At 45.7% G+C, this 14,881-nt stretch overlaps 1 protein-coding gene across 1 annotated transcript; it reads left to right on the top strand.

The window, feature by feature from the left end:
* The first annotated feature begins 6,129 nt into the window (after positions 1 to 6,129).
* Positions 6,130 to 14,602, top strand: HPX (hemopexin). The gene is made up of 10 exons (XM_007527815.3): positions 6,130 to 6,268; positions 6,435 to 6,499; positions 6,593 to 6,664; positions 6,805 to 6,926; positions 11,112 to 11,265; positions 12,158 to 12,370; positions 12,632 to 12,751; positions 13,768 to 13,913; positions 13,994 to 14,156; positions 14,266 to 14,602. Exons 1-10 carry the CDS (start codon positions 6,186 to 6,188, stop codon positions 14,523 to 14,525), a joined length of 1,398 nt encoding a protein of 465 aa, XP_007527877.1. The 5' UTR covers positions 6,130 to 6,185; the 3' UTR covers positions 14,526 to 14,602.
* The last annotated feature ends 279 nt before the right edge of the window (positions 14,603 to 14,881 follow it).

Genomic DNA, 14,881 nt, shown 5'->3' with positions numbered 1-14,881 from the left:
GAGAGGCCCACTCTTCTGGGTCAGATAGATTCAGATCTGTGAAGAGGAGCAGAGCTGTGTGGGAAAGGAGAAACCAAACTGAAAACTATCATCCAGTATTACGAGCTGAATCCCCACAAACAGCCTACAGGCCAGCATATTCACCTGGGCCCTCACTGAGGTGTTTTTTTTTATTATTATTATTTTTAGGTGAGGGTGATGTTCATGTCTGGGTGTGAGTGAAAGTATCCATCTCCCCAGACAGATTCAGTGAAACCTTAGGATATGTAGACTTAATGCTGAGCAAGAGACAGCTGTTGAAAGTATTGCTAATCAAAAGCCACTAAGTGTGGAGACGGAGAATCCCAGAAAGGTTGTATCATGTTAAGGCTCTAAGAGGAAAAGCAGGTGCCAGAAGGACATCTAGTGACCACTGCCAGGGCTCAGTAACTGGTGGAGCAAGTCCCTCCAGAGGAGAAGATAGATGTCAGGCACCTGCTGTTGGAGCCCTGGCTTCGTTCCTGCTGCCAAGGAGAGTCCAGCTTGGCCCACTAACTGTGGGGGAAGAATGCTATTCAACAGGTACAATTCACTTGTAAATCAGATGCCCTAGTGGCACAGATCCTGTAATTGGTCTGAAGGTCCTGGAAATCATTTCCTTGTTCAAAAGAAACTTTCCACAGAAGAAAGAGGTTCTGAGACCCCCTTGAAGGGTTGACTAGAGGGGGTGTTGGGAGCCTGGAGCCATGGGATAGGAATAGAGTCCTTCTGGTCCTGGAACCTCAGTCTGGCCCATGGCCGACAGCCCATATTTGCCGTCTGTCTCAGACAGAAATAGGGCAAGCTTTGGGAGTGATCCCAACATGGAACAAAGGGAAAATACAGGGTGAAACATTAATTAGCTAGGATCTATTGCAGAAGATCCAATGACTCTAGAGGGTGGAAGTAGGAGGGGGCTTGGAAGGGGGGTGAGGACACAGTGTCCCTTGAGGGAGGAAGATAAATTGGTGGAAGTCAACACCTATCATGGAGAGATCAGGAACTGTCCAGTTGTGACAGTAACTGTCCTGTAATCATTTCCCCCCTAATAAAGTGATTTTTAAAAAAGATGTACTAGTATTAAAGATAGCAGGTGAGATCTCAGGGCTACATGACGAGGTTATGAGACTGGGATGCTGGAGAGAGAAACATGACCATACAGTAAAGGGAAGTGACAAAAGGGTATGTGACCTCTCAGTTACAACATGCCTCCCATCATGACATGCCCCCAGCTCCTACTGTCTCCCCTACCTATGAAGGAAGAAAGTATTTTTATTTTATTTATTTACTTATTTTGGATAGAGAGAAATTGAGAAGAACTGTTTCAACACTGATGAAGTTCCCACTCTGCAGGTGGGAACCAGGGTCTTGAACCTGGATCCTTGCACACTGTGTGTGTGTGTGTGTGTGTTTGCGCGCCACTGCTTGGCCCTTATGAAAGTTTTTTTTTTTAATATATAAAGAACTCACCAAACTTTTTTTTGAATATTTTTATTTATTTATCATTAGATAGAGAGAGAGAAATTGAGAGGGGAGGGGAGATAGAGAGGGCGAGAGAGAGAGACACCTGCAGCTCTGCTTCGCCACTCGTGAAGCTTTCCCCCTGCAGGAGGGGACCAGGGGCTCAAACCTGGGTCCCTGCGCACTGTGATGTGAGTGCTTAACCAAGTGTGCCACCTCCTGGCCCCCTTTTTTTGCCTCCAGGGTTGTTGTTGGGGTTTGGTGCCTGCACTATGAATCTACTGCTCCTGGAGGCCATTTCCCCCACCCCCCCATTTTTCCCTTGTTGTTGTTGAATAGGACAGAGAGAAATTGAGAGAAGAAGGGAAGACAGAGAGGGGGAGATAAAGACAGACACCTGCAGACCTGCTTCATTGCTTGTGAAGTGACCCTACTGCAGGAGGGGAGCTGGGGCTCGAACAGGAATCGTTACGCTGGTCCGTATGCTTTGCACCATGTGCGCTTAATCCACTGCGCTAGCTCCCAGGCCCCTAAGGAAGTATTTTTGACTGCAACACTAGTCAGTACTTGAAGCTCACTTTGTTTCATTCAACAACTATTTATTGAGCTTCTGTTGTCTACCAGAGAAACTAGAAAGGCAAAAGAAAGCAAAGAGGAAAAAAGCAACACACAAGTGAAATGATTTTAAGGTAACTTTATTTATTTTATTTTACTAGAGCATTGCTCAGTTATGGCTTATAGTGATGCTAGGGACTGAACCTGGCACCTCAGAGCCTCAGGTATAAGATTCTTTTGCAAGGGGTGGGAGCTGGGTGGTGGTGCACCTGGTTGAATGCACACGTTACAATGCACAAGGACCCAGGCTCAAGCCCCAGGTCCCCACTTGCGGGGGGAATCTTTGCAATTGGTGAAGCAGTGCTGCAGGTGCCTCTCTGTCTCCCTATCTCCCCCTTCCTTCTCAATTTCAGACTGTCTCTATCAAATAAATAAAGATAATTAGAAATATTAAAAATAATTCTTTTGTATAGTCACAGTGCTATTTCCCCAGCCCCACAATTTTAAGTTTTAAATGGTGATGTAGAACTGAGCATTGGTACATTCAGTTGAGCACACATATTACAATGCACAAGGATCCAAGTTCATGCCCCTGGTCTGCACCTGCAGGAGGAAGCTTTAGGAGCAGTGAAGCAGGGTTGTAGTGTTGCAGGTGTCTCTTTGTCTCTCTCTCTCTCTCTCTCCCTCTCTATCTTCTCATTCCTTTTACATTTCTTTCTGTCTATCCTAAATAAATTAATAATTTAAAAAAAGTGACATAAAAGAAGGTGGTCAAGAAATCTGTCACTGAGAAGACAGGATTTAAGTAAGAATGAGTAGTGAACACTGTGAGTCCCCAGTTACAATGTCATTTATTAATTTAATTAATTAATTAATTTATGAGAAAGGAGGAGGAGGTGAAAGAAAGAACCAGAGCATCATTCTAGCACATGTGATGCCGGGGACTAAACTTGGAACCTCATTGTTGAGAGTCCTTGCTTTATAGCCACTGCACCACCTCCTAGGCCACTATTTTTTTACTTACATAATTAATGAATTAATTTCACCCAAGCACTCTTCAGCTCTAGCTTATGGTGGTATGAAGAACCTGGGAACTTTGATCCCTCAAATGTGAAAATCTGTTGCATTCCCCCATACCTACAGACAACTAATTTTTTACAAGGGGGCTGAAAATATTAAAGAGATAGAAGTTTTTTCTTTTACTTTTTAAATATTTACTTATTCCCTTTTGTTGCCCTTGTTGTAGTTATTATTGTTGTTATTGATATTGTCATTGTTGGATAGGACAGAGAGAAATGGAGAGAGGAAGGGAAGACAGAGAGGGGGAGAGAAAGACACTTGCAGACCTGCTTCACCGCCTGTGAAGTAAGTCCCCTACAGGTGGGGAGTTGGGGGCTCGAACAGGGATCCTTACACTGGTCCTTGTGCTTTGCAACAAGAGTTTTTTCAAAAAATAGTTTTTGGAAAATTGAGTTGAAATGTACAAATGACAAAGGATCACCACATATCATCTCGCACAAAAGCCAACGCCAGATGGAGCAGAGATGGACATTAGACTAGAAACCATCAAATACACATAGAAGAAAACTGGTAGAATACTCCATGATCTATGCTTCAGAAAAGTCTTTGAATACTTGAGGCCAACAGCAAGGAAAACAAAAACAAAAATAAACCAATGTTACTACATCCAACAAAAAAGTTTCTGCACCGCAAAGGTAGTCATTACCAAAATAGAAAGACACACTACAAAAAGAAAGAAAGGAAGAAAGAAAGAAAGAAAGAAAGAAAGAAAGAAAGAAAAAGGAAAGAAAGAAAGAAAGAAAGAAAGGAGGGAGGGAAAAGAAAGAAAGAAAGACACTCTACAGAATGAGAGACCTTTATACTCCATATACCTGATAAAGGGCTAGTAACCAAAATATACAAAGATCTCACTAAACTCAGAAGAAAAATTAAAGAATGGGGAGAGGACATGGACAGATTCTTCACCAAAGAAGAGATACAGAGGGCCAACAGACAATAAAGAAAAATGATCAAAGTTATTATCAGACAAATGCAAATAAAGACATTGAAGTATCACTTTATACCTGTGAGAATATCAAATATCATACATTAGTTTTTGGGGTTTTTTTCAGAGCATTGCTCAGCTCTGGCTGATGATGGTGCTGGGAATTAAGCCTAGGATTTTGGAGTCTCAGGCATAAAAGACTTTTTTTTTTCTTTTGCATAACTATTATGCTATCTCCCCAGCCCAAGAGTATCATACATTAGAAAGGACAGAAACAACAAATGTTGGCAAGGGTGTAGGAGAAAAAGGAACTCTCTACCCTGCTGGTGGAATCATAAACTGGGTCAACTCCTGTGGAAAACAGTCTGAGTATTCTTCAGAACACTAGAAATAGATCTACCCTATGATCCAGCAAATTTTCTCCTGGGGATTTATTCAAAGGCAACAAAAACACCTTTAAAGGGATCTATGTACACCTATGTTCATAGCACCATTTGTAACAGCCCAAACTTGGGAGCAACCCAGATGCCCAGTGACAAATGAGTGGCTAAGAAAGTTGTTATCAAGGGCGGGCAAAGATTCTCATGCAAAGATTCTCATGCCTGAGTCCCAGATTCAATCCCCTGTACCACCATAAACCAGAGTTGAGTGGTGCTCTGGTAAAAAAAAAAAAAAAAGTTGTTATTATCTATCTCAGTTGTCAACTATAATGAAGACATCTCCTTTGCTTCATCTTGGATGAATTTGAAATAATCATGTTATGTTATGTGAGATAAGCCAAAAAGAGAAGAACAAATATTGGATGAGCTCACTTACAGGTGAAATTAAGAAACGAAAACAGAAAGGGAAAACACAAAGTGAAATTTGAACTGAGTGTGGTGCACTGCATCAAAACAAAGGGCTTTGGGGAAAGAAGAGACGGGAGTGGATGGAGAAAGTGTCTGGGTCCTGGTACCTGCTGATGGAGAAGGACCTAAGTTGGGGAGGGCCGTGTTTTGCCCATCATGGGGAGAGGAGAAATTGTACCCATGTGTCAACAAGTGTAAACCATTAACCATCCAATAAAATGATAAAAAACCAGAAACTTTATTTTGCTCTCTGGCCTACCTGTTTATTTTGTAATAGGTAAATAAAACATTCCCCTTCAGGTAGAAATTTTCAGAGAAGACAATTTACTATTTGTCCTCTCTGGTAGAAACACACCTCTTCCAGCCCCTTTCCTATAAGCCCTTCCCTCCCAGGTGATTTCTACTAAGTTCTTTGTCTGTAGGTTTAGGATTAGTAGTCGGACTTGGACATTTGGAAATTGTGACATATTATTGACCCAACACAAACAAAGCTGAGGAGTGGCTTAGGAACGCCCCAGAATTGTGCTTAGTGGAGCCTGGAAGAAACTGTTCTGCCTCTTCTCTCTCTCTCTCTCTCTCTCTTCACTGGAGTTTCACCACTCCAGGAAGATTTTTTCAGATAGCAAGACAGAGAGATGTCATAATTGTTATGCAAAGAGACCCCATGTCTGAGGCCTTTAAGTCCCAGGTTAAATTCCCCACACCACCATAAACCAAAGCTGAGTAGTGCTTTAATAACAACAACAACAACAAAGATAAAGACACCACAGCACCAAAACTTCCCTCAATGTAGTGGGGGACCAGGCTCAAACCTGAGTTGAATTCACGACAAAGCAAGCTCTGTCCAAGTGAGCTATCTTGTCAATCCCAGTATTTCTAAGTGTGTGTCCGTGTTACTAATTTTCAGTGTCTCTAGATGTCTTAGAGTGAGACTTGACAGTTAATTTCTACTGCTTCTCTCCTTCCCCATTGGAGAGGTGACTCCCACCTCAGGAAGGGGATCTCTTTATCAATCTACCCTCCCCTTCCCTGATCTTCTGGGCTCCTAGCCCATTACAGCATGGACTAAACACTGCCTGAAAATCTATGAAGGGGGATGGGGCTCTTTGCCGGGAAGAGTTAGTTCTAGACTCAACTTTCTGTCCAGACCTGACCTTATCTGCAGTGATGTAATCGGCTAATATTGGCATTGTGCTGATAGGCAGTTGGTTCGAAGGTGGGGGGTAGTGTTAGCTGTCATCTCTATATAGGGTTCAGCCAGGTGCCCAGAGCTGTCTTGTGCCCTCCTCTAGCTCAGCATGGCCTGGATAGCTCAAGCACCGCTTGTACTCGGGTTGTTGGGCCTGTGGTGGTTTCCGGCGATTGCCCACCCACTTTCTCCGTGAGTAAAGCTGGGAACAGAGGCCACTGACAAGGGTCTGGGCTGCAGTGGGGTAGTTGCCAGGTCTGGAGAAATGTTTGGCTTCAGGAGCTAAAGGAGAAGAGTTGGGCTCAGTTATTCCACACAGTCTTATTTATTTATTTATTTCTTGATTGTTATTTTTTAGTGCTGGTGTCCCTGGGAACAAAGCTGAAGGCAGAAATGAGACCCAACTAAACCCAGACTTGATTGGTGAGGCCCTGACTCCCTGAGTCTTCTGTCTGTCTCTGCATTTTTATCGTCTTACTGATCTTTTGCTTTGTCGCATCCCTACCTCCATGCCAGAAATGTGCTCAGATGGCTGGAGCTTTGATGCTACCACCCTGGATGACACGGGGGCCATGCTGTTCTTTAAAGGTAAAAGGGCCAAGGGTGGGAGCACCTGCAGTTTCAGTTGGGTCCCCTTCACCAAGAGTACTGCCCATAGCTCCTCTGATTTTCCTCAGCTGGCCAAAGTTTGTTCTGGGTCCCTCAATAAGTCTGCGTGCATTTTTCAGGGGAGCATGTGTGGAAGAGTCACAGCTGGACCCAGGAGTTAATCTCAGAGAGGTGGAAGAATTCCACCAGCACTGTGGATGCTGCATTCCGTCGTGGTCATGACACTCTCTTCCTGATCAAGGTACTGCCGGGCCAAGGTCAGAGCTGGTTAGGAAGTGCTGGACTTAGTACCAGGGACTTTCTCTCCCCCCACCCCCAAGTGACTCTGGCATAGAACCCTTAATACCAGGTGCCAGGTTTCCTTCCAGACATGTAGTCCTGGCAGTCACAACATCTAATTTGTATGTATGTATGCATATATGTAAATGATTTCTTTCTATATAAATAAGTCCTTTTATTTTGAATTTCATTTTGATAGGACAGAGAGATTGAGAGGGGGAAAGGAAGAGAGAGAGAGAGTTACACCTGTAGCTCTGCTTTACCATTTGTAAAGCTTCCTCACTGCAAGTGGAAACCGGGGTCTTGAGCCTGGGTCTTTGCATTTAGTAACAGATGTGCTCAATCAGGTGCACCACCACCTGCCCCCATCCCTTTAAAAATTTTTAACTTAGTGGTCCGGGAGGTGGCACAGTGGATAGAACATTGGTCTCTCAGGCATGAGGTCCTGAGTTCAATCCCTGGCAGCACATGTACCAGAGTGATGTCTGGTTCTTTCTCTTCTATCCCTCTCATTAATAAATAAATAAAATATTTAAAAAAATTTAACTTAGTTTTTAAAATATTTATTTATTTATTCATTTATTTATTTATTACCAGAGCACTGATCAGCTCTGGCTGATGGTGGTGCAGGGGATTGAACCTGGGACTTCAAAGCCTCAGGCATAAGAGTCTCTTTGCATAACCATTATTCTATTTACCTCTATTTATTTTGAATAGAGACAGAGAGAAATTGAGAGGGAGAGAGATGCCTGCAGCACTGTTTCACTTCTCTTTCTCTTTGTTGTTGTTGTTTTTATTTTTACTGCCTCCAGAGTAATTGCTGAGGCTCAGTGTCTGTGCTATGAATCCAGTACTCCTGGTGGCCGTTTTTTCCTTTTTATTTATTTATTTTTGTTTGGACAGGACAGAGAGAAATTGGGGGGAGAGATAGAGAGGAAGAGACACCTACAGGCCTGCTTCAGTGCTCTTGAAGTGCTCGAATCTGGCTCTTTTCACATGGTAGTATGTATTCTTAACTGTGCTATTGCCTGGCCACCTCCCCCCCATTTTAAAATTATTTATTTATTTATTTATTTATTTTGACCAGAGCACTGCTCAGCTCTGGCTTATGGTGGTACAGGGGATTGAACCTGGAACCCCAGAACCTCAAGCATGAGAGTCTGTTTGCATAACCATTATGCTATTTCCCCTGCCCTTGTTTCACTTCTCTTGAAACTTCCCCCAAGTGGGAGGTGGGGGCTTGAACCTGGGTCCTTGCACACTGTAATGTGTGTACTCAACCAGGTGTGCCCCTTATTATTTCTTTATTTTATTTTTTTTATTGCTTTCAGGGTTATTGCTGGTGGTTGGGTCAGTGCCTACATGATGCATCCACTACTTCTGGCAGTAATTTTTCCTGATTTACTTGATAGGACAGAGATAAACTGAGAGGGGAAGGGTGAGGTACAGAGGGAGAGAGACACACCTGCAACCCTGCTTCACCATTTGTAAAGCTTCCCCCATAGGTGGGGACGAGGGGTTTGAACCCAGGTCTTTGTACATGGTAATGTGTGTACCCAATAGAGGTGTTACCACCAGGCCCCACAACATCCAATTTTATTTATTTATTTATTTATTTATTTTTGCCAGAACGCTGCTCAGCTTTGGTTTATGGTGATGCTGAGGTCGCAGAGCCTCAGGCCTGAAAGTCTTATTTGCATAACCATTATGCTATCTCCTTCTGGCTAACATCCAATTTAAATTTTTATCTGGACCTCACACTGCTGGCCATTCTTCCCTTCCCTTGGCTTGTGACCCTGCATCAGGGCCTCTTTACACATAGCCAGCCTGTTCTCATACAATGGCCCACCGCTCTCACAATGCTCTGTGCCCTGGCTCTCTCTGCTCAGCACACTTTCTCCTGACTTGTCAGCACCAAGAAGCTGTATGGCTTGTGTGATCTTGGTTGGTACTATTTCCCCTCTGCCTCTTTCTCTGTCCTTCTCATTCTCAGCCACTCCCTGAGTGTTGCTTGTGGACCTGCCCAGCCCAGTTCTTTCCTCACTCCCTGTCATGGATCAGAGTGTCTCACTCTGTGGACACCAGATTGGCATCTCTCCTTGCAGCTCCAGCCATCTCCTTCCAATTTCCTGACCAAGTCACACTTCTGACATAGGTCTTCCCACCTTGCCCCCCCAGCAGAACTTACTATCTTTCCTACATAACCACCCCTTCTCCTGTGTTCCTTATATCACTACCACATGGCAGCTGCCATAAGCCAGGAGTGCCTGGGTCTTTTTTTTTTTTTTTAATTTTTATTTATAAAAAGGAAACACTGACAAAAACTGTAGGATAAGAGGGGTCCAACTCCACACAATTCCCACCACCAGAACTCCACATCCCATCCCTTGATAGGTTTCTTATTCTTTTTTTTTAAAAAAAAGATTTTATTTATTTATTCATGAAGATAGAAGGAGAGAAAGAGAGAGAGGAAGGGAGAGAGAGAGAGAAAGAAAGAACCAGACATCACTCTGGCACATATGCTGCCAGGGATTGAACTCAGGACCTCATGATTGGGAATCCAACACTTTATCCATTGCACCACCTCCTGGACCACAAGCTTCCCTATTCTTTATCCCTCTGGGAGTATGGACCCAGGCTCGTTATGGCATGCAGAATGTGGAAGGTCTGGCTTCTGTAATTGCTTCCCTGCAGAACATGGGCGTTGGCAGGTCAATCCACACTCCCGGCCTGTCTCTCTCTTTCCCTAGTGGGGCAGGGCTCTGGGGAAGCGGGGCTCCAGGACACATCGGTGGGGTCTTGGTGCTTGATGGTCTTTCCTGTTGTGTGTCCTCCACTGTCACATTATTGTGTGCTGGTCACATAAGCTCTCTGAGAGTGTTCGGTGTATGCTGCTCCCTCCGCTAGTAACACCTTTCCCACACTTACTAATAGGGAAAAGTTCTTCTTGGCTTTCAGCTCTTGGCCCAAGTGTATCCTCCTCAGTGAGGCCTTCCAGGAATTCTCTGGGGGAGAGGTAGTCACTCCCCACTGTACTCCCAATATGCTTTGACCTTGGTGCTGGCACGGCTAGGGCTTTAAGGATTCTTCATACTTTTGTGCAGTGAGCAGAGACAAAGTCTTGTCATCCCTTTGCCCCCAGTATGTCTCACAATACCTGACATGTAGTAGTCATTCAGTAACTGTTTCTTGAATGAATGAATGAGTATGCACGAGTGGGTGGGTGACTGCAGGATGACTATTTGTGAAGGTGTTGACCAAGGCTCATGGTGTTGCAGGCTGTGGTGGGAATGTCTGATTATATGTATCCAGACACACGTGTTAATATAATAGTGATGAGATTTGCACTGTCCAGCTGAGAGCAGGTGTTTGAACAGGGGCAACACATTGTTCAGAGTGTGTGGGTATGCAGGACACTGTAGAAGTACAACGGATTAAAGGTATTGTCTGGGGGCCGGGCGGTAGCACAGCCGGTTAAGTGCACATGGCCTGAAGCACAACGACAGGCATAAGGATTCTGGTTTGAGCCCCTGGCTCCCCACTTACAGGAGGGGGGTCACTTCACAAGTGGTGAAGCAGGTCTGCAGATGTCTGTCTCTCCCCCTCTCTGTCTTTCCCTCCTCTCTCGATTTCCATCTGTTATATCCAAAAACAACAACAATAATAATAACAACAATAAACAACAAGGGCAACAAAAAGGGGAAAAATGGCCTCCAGGAGCAGTGGATTTGTAATGTAGGCACTGAGCTCCAGCAATAACCCTGGAGGCAAAAAAAAAAAAAGTGGGAGTCGGGCAGTAGTGCAGTGGTTAAGCGCAGGTGGTGCAAAGCACAAGGACCGGTGTAAGGATCCCGGTTCGAGTCCCCAGCTCCCCACCTGCAGAGGAGTCACTTCACAAGCGGTGAAGCAGGTCTGCAGGTGTCTATCTTTCTCTCCCCCTCTCTGTCTTCCCCTTCTCTCTCCGTTTCTCTCTGTCCTATCCAATAACGAAGACATCAATAACAACAACAACAATAACCACAACAGTAAAACAAGGGCAACAAAAAGGGAAAATGAATAAATAAATATTTTAAAAAAGTATTGTCTGTGGAAGCAGGGCAGCAGTGGGTGTGGCAATTATTAAAAAAAAGAGTGCTTGTGTATACAGGGGGACAAAGTCTGGGTGTACTCTCCTGAGAAGAAGGAAAAAAGCTATCCCAAGCTGCTTCAAGATGAGTTTCCTGGAATCCCGACCCCACTGGACGCGGCTGTAGAGTGCCACCGGGGAGAATGCCAGGAAGAGGGCATCTTCTTCTTCCAAGGTCAGTCAGCCTGAGTCAGCTTACAAGACCCTAGGGCAGCGTTGGGTTGGGTTGATGGTGGTGGTGGCGTGGTGGAATAATTGAGGTGGTGGGGCTAAGGGCAGTGGCTTCCCAGGGATGGGAAGAATTAGAGAAGCAGGTCAGAGGGGGAAGGACAGAAAAGTCACTCTTCAGAAGATGATTGGATGAAATTTTCCCAAAAGTCCTTCATTGTCCCACCATGCTCTGTGCCCGTTCGACTTACATATCAGGCTTCCCACTACTAGGCTCCTACTGGTCTTCCAGACTGACTCTCCTGCTCTTCTTGAATACTGGGCTGCTCCTTGCACACCCAATTTGCTTTCAACTGCAGACTTGCTCTCAAATTCTCAGTCCCCTTCTTGTCTGGCTTTTACCTCGTAACACCTACTTCAGAGTTCAGTTTATTTATTAAAATGGTTTTATTATCTTTGTTTATTGGATACAGACAGCCAGAAATCAAGAGGGAAGAGGGAGATAGGGAGGAAGAGAGACAGAGAGGCACCTGCAGCCCTGCTTCACCACTCATGAAGCTTTGCCTCTGCAGGTGGTGAATGGGGGCTTGAACGCGGGTCCTTGTGAATTGTAACATGTGTGCTCAACCAGGTGCGCCACCACAGGGCCGCTCAGAGTTCAATTTAATTGTTAGCTCCTCTAGGAAGTTTTCCCTGGTTCTCTTTCCATTGCCCTTGCTGAGATCATCATGAGTCTTCTGCTATTGATTTTTATTATAAAAATCACTCTTGTCAACTGCCTCTCTGCTGCTGTGAGCCATGTGTGCCCACAGCCACATCTGGCCCATCCTGAGTCCTGAGTAAGCACAAAGTAGGATGAAACTGGGCTTCACCGGTGCTTGTTGATTGGTTGGACAAAGGTAACCGCACGTGGTTCTGGGACGTGGCTACCAGGACCAAGAAGGAACGTTTCTGGCCATCTGTTGGGAATTGCTCTTCTGCCATGCGATGGCTCAGCCGCTACTACTGCTTCCGGGGAAATCAGTTCCTGCGTTTCGACCCTGTCACGGGAGAGGTGCTCCCCAAGTACCCTCTGGATGTCCGAGACTACTTCCTAAACTGCCCTGGCAGAGGTGAGGAAAATCCAGTCCCTGGAACCTACTGGAATTGATTCACCTGCCCTGAGTTTGCAGACCCTGTACGCTTAGTTCCCAGCTATGTAGTTGTAACACCTTGAACTCTAGCTTAGCCTCACGCCTATTTTGACCCTTTCCCATTGTTCTCAGATGGAGGAAGCCCACGCACCCACTGCCACAGTCTGTGTCTTCCACCTCAGACCTTACCCTGACCTCTAGCCACCCTCTGTGTTCCTCCTTGCCTATCTCTCCTTCCAGGGCATGGACGCAGGACTGAGAATGGTACCCACAGTGGCCGTGTGGATATGCGCTGTAGCCCAGATCTAGTCTTGTCTGCTCTGCTGTCTGACAACCATGGTGCCACCTATGCCTTCAGTGGTGAGAAATGACTCCCCCCCATGCCCTTTCTGTTTTCCAAGCCCTGGCTCTTTCATCCTGACACATTACCTCCATCTTCATAACAATATTCCTTCTCTTGCCCCGTCACCCCCCTCCTTAACATGCTCTTTTGCATTCCTCGTTCACTTTGATGTATATTGTTTTTATTTGCTTGTTTGTTCTTTTTTTTTTTTTGTCTCCAGGGTTATCATTGGGGCTCAGTGCCTACAATACAAATCCACTGCTCCTGAAGGCTTTTTTCCCCATTTTTGTTGCCCTTGCTGTTGTAGTTATTGTTATTGTAGTCATTGTTGTTGTTGTTGGATAGGACAGAGAGAAATCAAGACAGGAGGAGAAGAAAGAGAGAGGGAGAGAAAGACAGATACTTGCAGACCTACTTCACCACCTGTGAAGCAACTCCCTTGCAGGTGGGGAGCTGGGGGCTTGAACCAGGGTTCTTACGCTGGTCCTTGTGCTTTGCGCCACGTGCACTTAACCCGCTGTGCTACCGCCTGACTCCCCTCCTTTTTTTTGAGGGGGGGTGTCATTACTAGGGTTTCACCACTCTGGGCTGACTTTTTCAAATAGATACATAGATAGATAGATAGATAGATAGATAGATAGATAGATAGATAGATAGATAGATAGATAGATAAATAGATAAAGAGGGAGGGGGAGAAACTGTAGCATGAAGCTACCCCCACAGGGCACCAGGGGCTCAAACTTGGGTCCTGCCCATGGTGAAGCAGATGCCACCCTACTGGTCTCTGTGCTTGTTATTCTGTTAGGTCCCTACTGACTCCAGTTCCAGTCAGGTCACAATGCCCAACGCTGCCCATCAAGTCTGGCTCCATTTTTCCTTCTCATCTGGTTCCTTCTATCTTGGCCTCAGATGCAGTTTCTCTTCCCTCTCTGGAGTCATTCCTGTCTCTGTCGTTCACCAGTTCACTCACTGCCTGACCTTTTGCCATCACACCAGAGGTACCTCTGACACCACCACCCCCCCACACACACAGGGTCTCACTACTGGCGCCTGGACAGTAGCCGGGATGGCTGGCACAGCTGGCCCATTGCCCACCAGTGGCCTGTAGGTTCTTCAGTGAGCCCAATTCAGCAAGTGGATGCTGCCTTTTCCTGGGAGGACAAACTCTATTTGATTCAGGTGTGTGTTGGGAAGGCATCTCGAGGTGGAGACCAGGAGAATATCGAGCTCTATACTGATCATCATCCTTTGTCCCCCAGGGCACTCAGGTCTATATATTCCTGACAAAGGCAGGCTATACTCTTGTTGATGGTTATCCAAAGCGGCTGGAGAAAGAACTTGGGAGCCCTCATGGAATCAGCCTTTCATCTGTGGATGCAGCCTTTGTCTGCCCTGGGTCTTCCCGGCTCCATGTCATGACAGGTGAGGGGGTTCTCGGTGCTAAGAGGTGGCTTATTCTGCTACCTCTCCATGGCATAGGCCCTTACTAGGGCACAAGGGCTAAGTCAGGATTCCCATGTCTTCTTCTCAGGACGGCAGCTGTGGTGGCTGGACCTGAAGTTAGGAAGTCAAGCCACATGGACAGAACTTTCGTGGCCTCACAAGAAGGTGGACGGGGCCCTGTGTATTGAAAAGTCCCTTGGCCCCAACTCATGTTCTGCCAGTGGTCGTGGCCTGTACATCGTCAGTGGCCCCCATTTGTACTGCTACAGTGACGTGGAGAAACTGAACTCGGCCAAGGCTCTCCCTCAGCCCCAGAGGGTGACAGATCTCCTGGGATGCAGACACTAAGCGGGCTCCTGGCCTGGAACCTTCTCTGCACGTTCCTTACAATAAAGCTGTGGTGCCGCTTTGCTTGAGTCAAGCGATTCAGTTGTAGAACAGCCTCACTTCTTTTTTTAAACCGAGGAGTTAGTTTGTAACATCTCTTTAGAGGCTCTCTAGAGCAAATGAGGTTGTGGCAGACGAGACAAGGGAGGGTCGAGAAACAAAGCTTGTTTATGTACAGGTGACTCCTTAAGAAAGATCATAAACTAGCTTCTTCTAGACTCTCTACACACACAGAATAAACAAAAAAGGGGGGAGGACTGCAGTGTTCACATCTAGTACGAGGCAGAACAGGACTCTGACTTGGCCTGGTGCCTGAC

Source organism: Erinaceus europaeus, chromosome 17 (genome assembly GCF_950295315.1).
Source record: "Erinaceus europaeus chromosome 17, mEriEur2.1, whole genome shotgun sequence".
Lineage (NCBI taxonomy): Eukaryota > Metazoa > Chordata > Mammalia > Eulipotyphla > Erinaceidae > Erinaceus > Erinaceus europaeus.
This window is presented reverse-complemented; position numbering and strand designations above follow the sequence as displayed.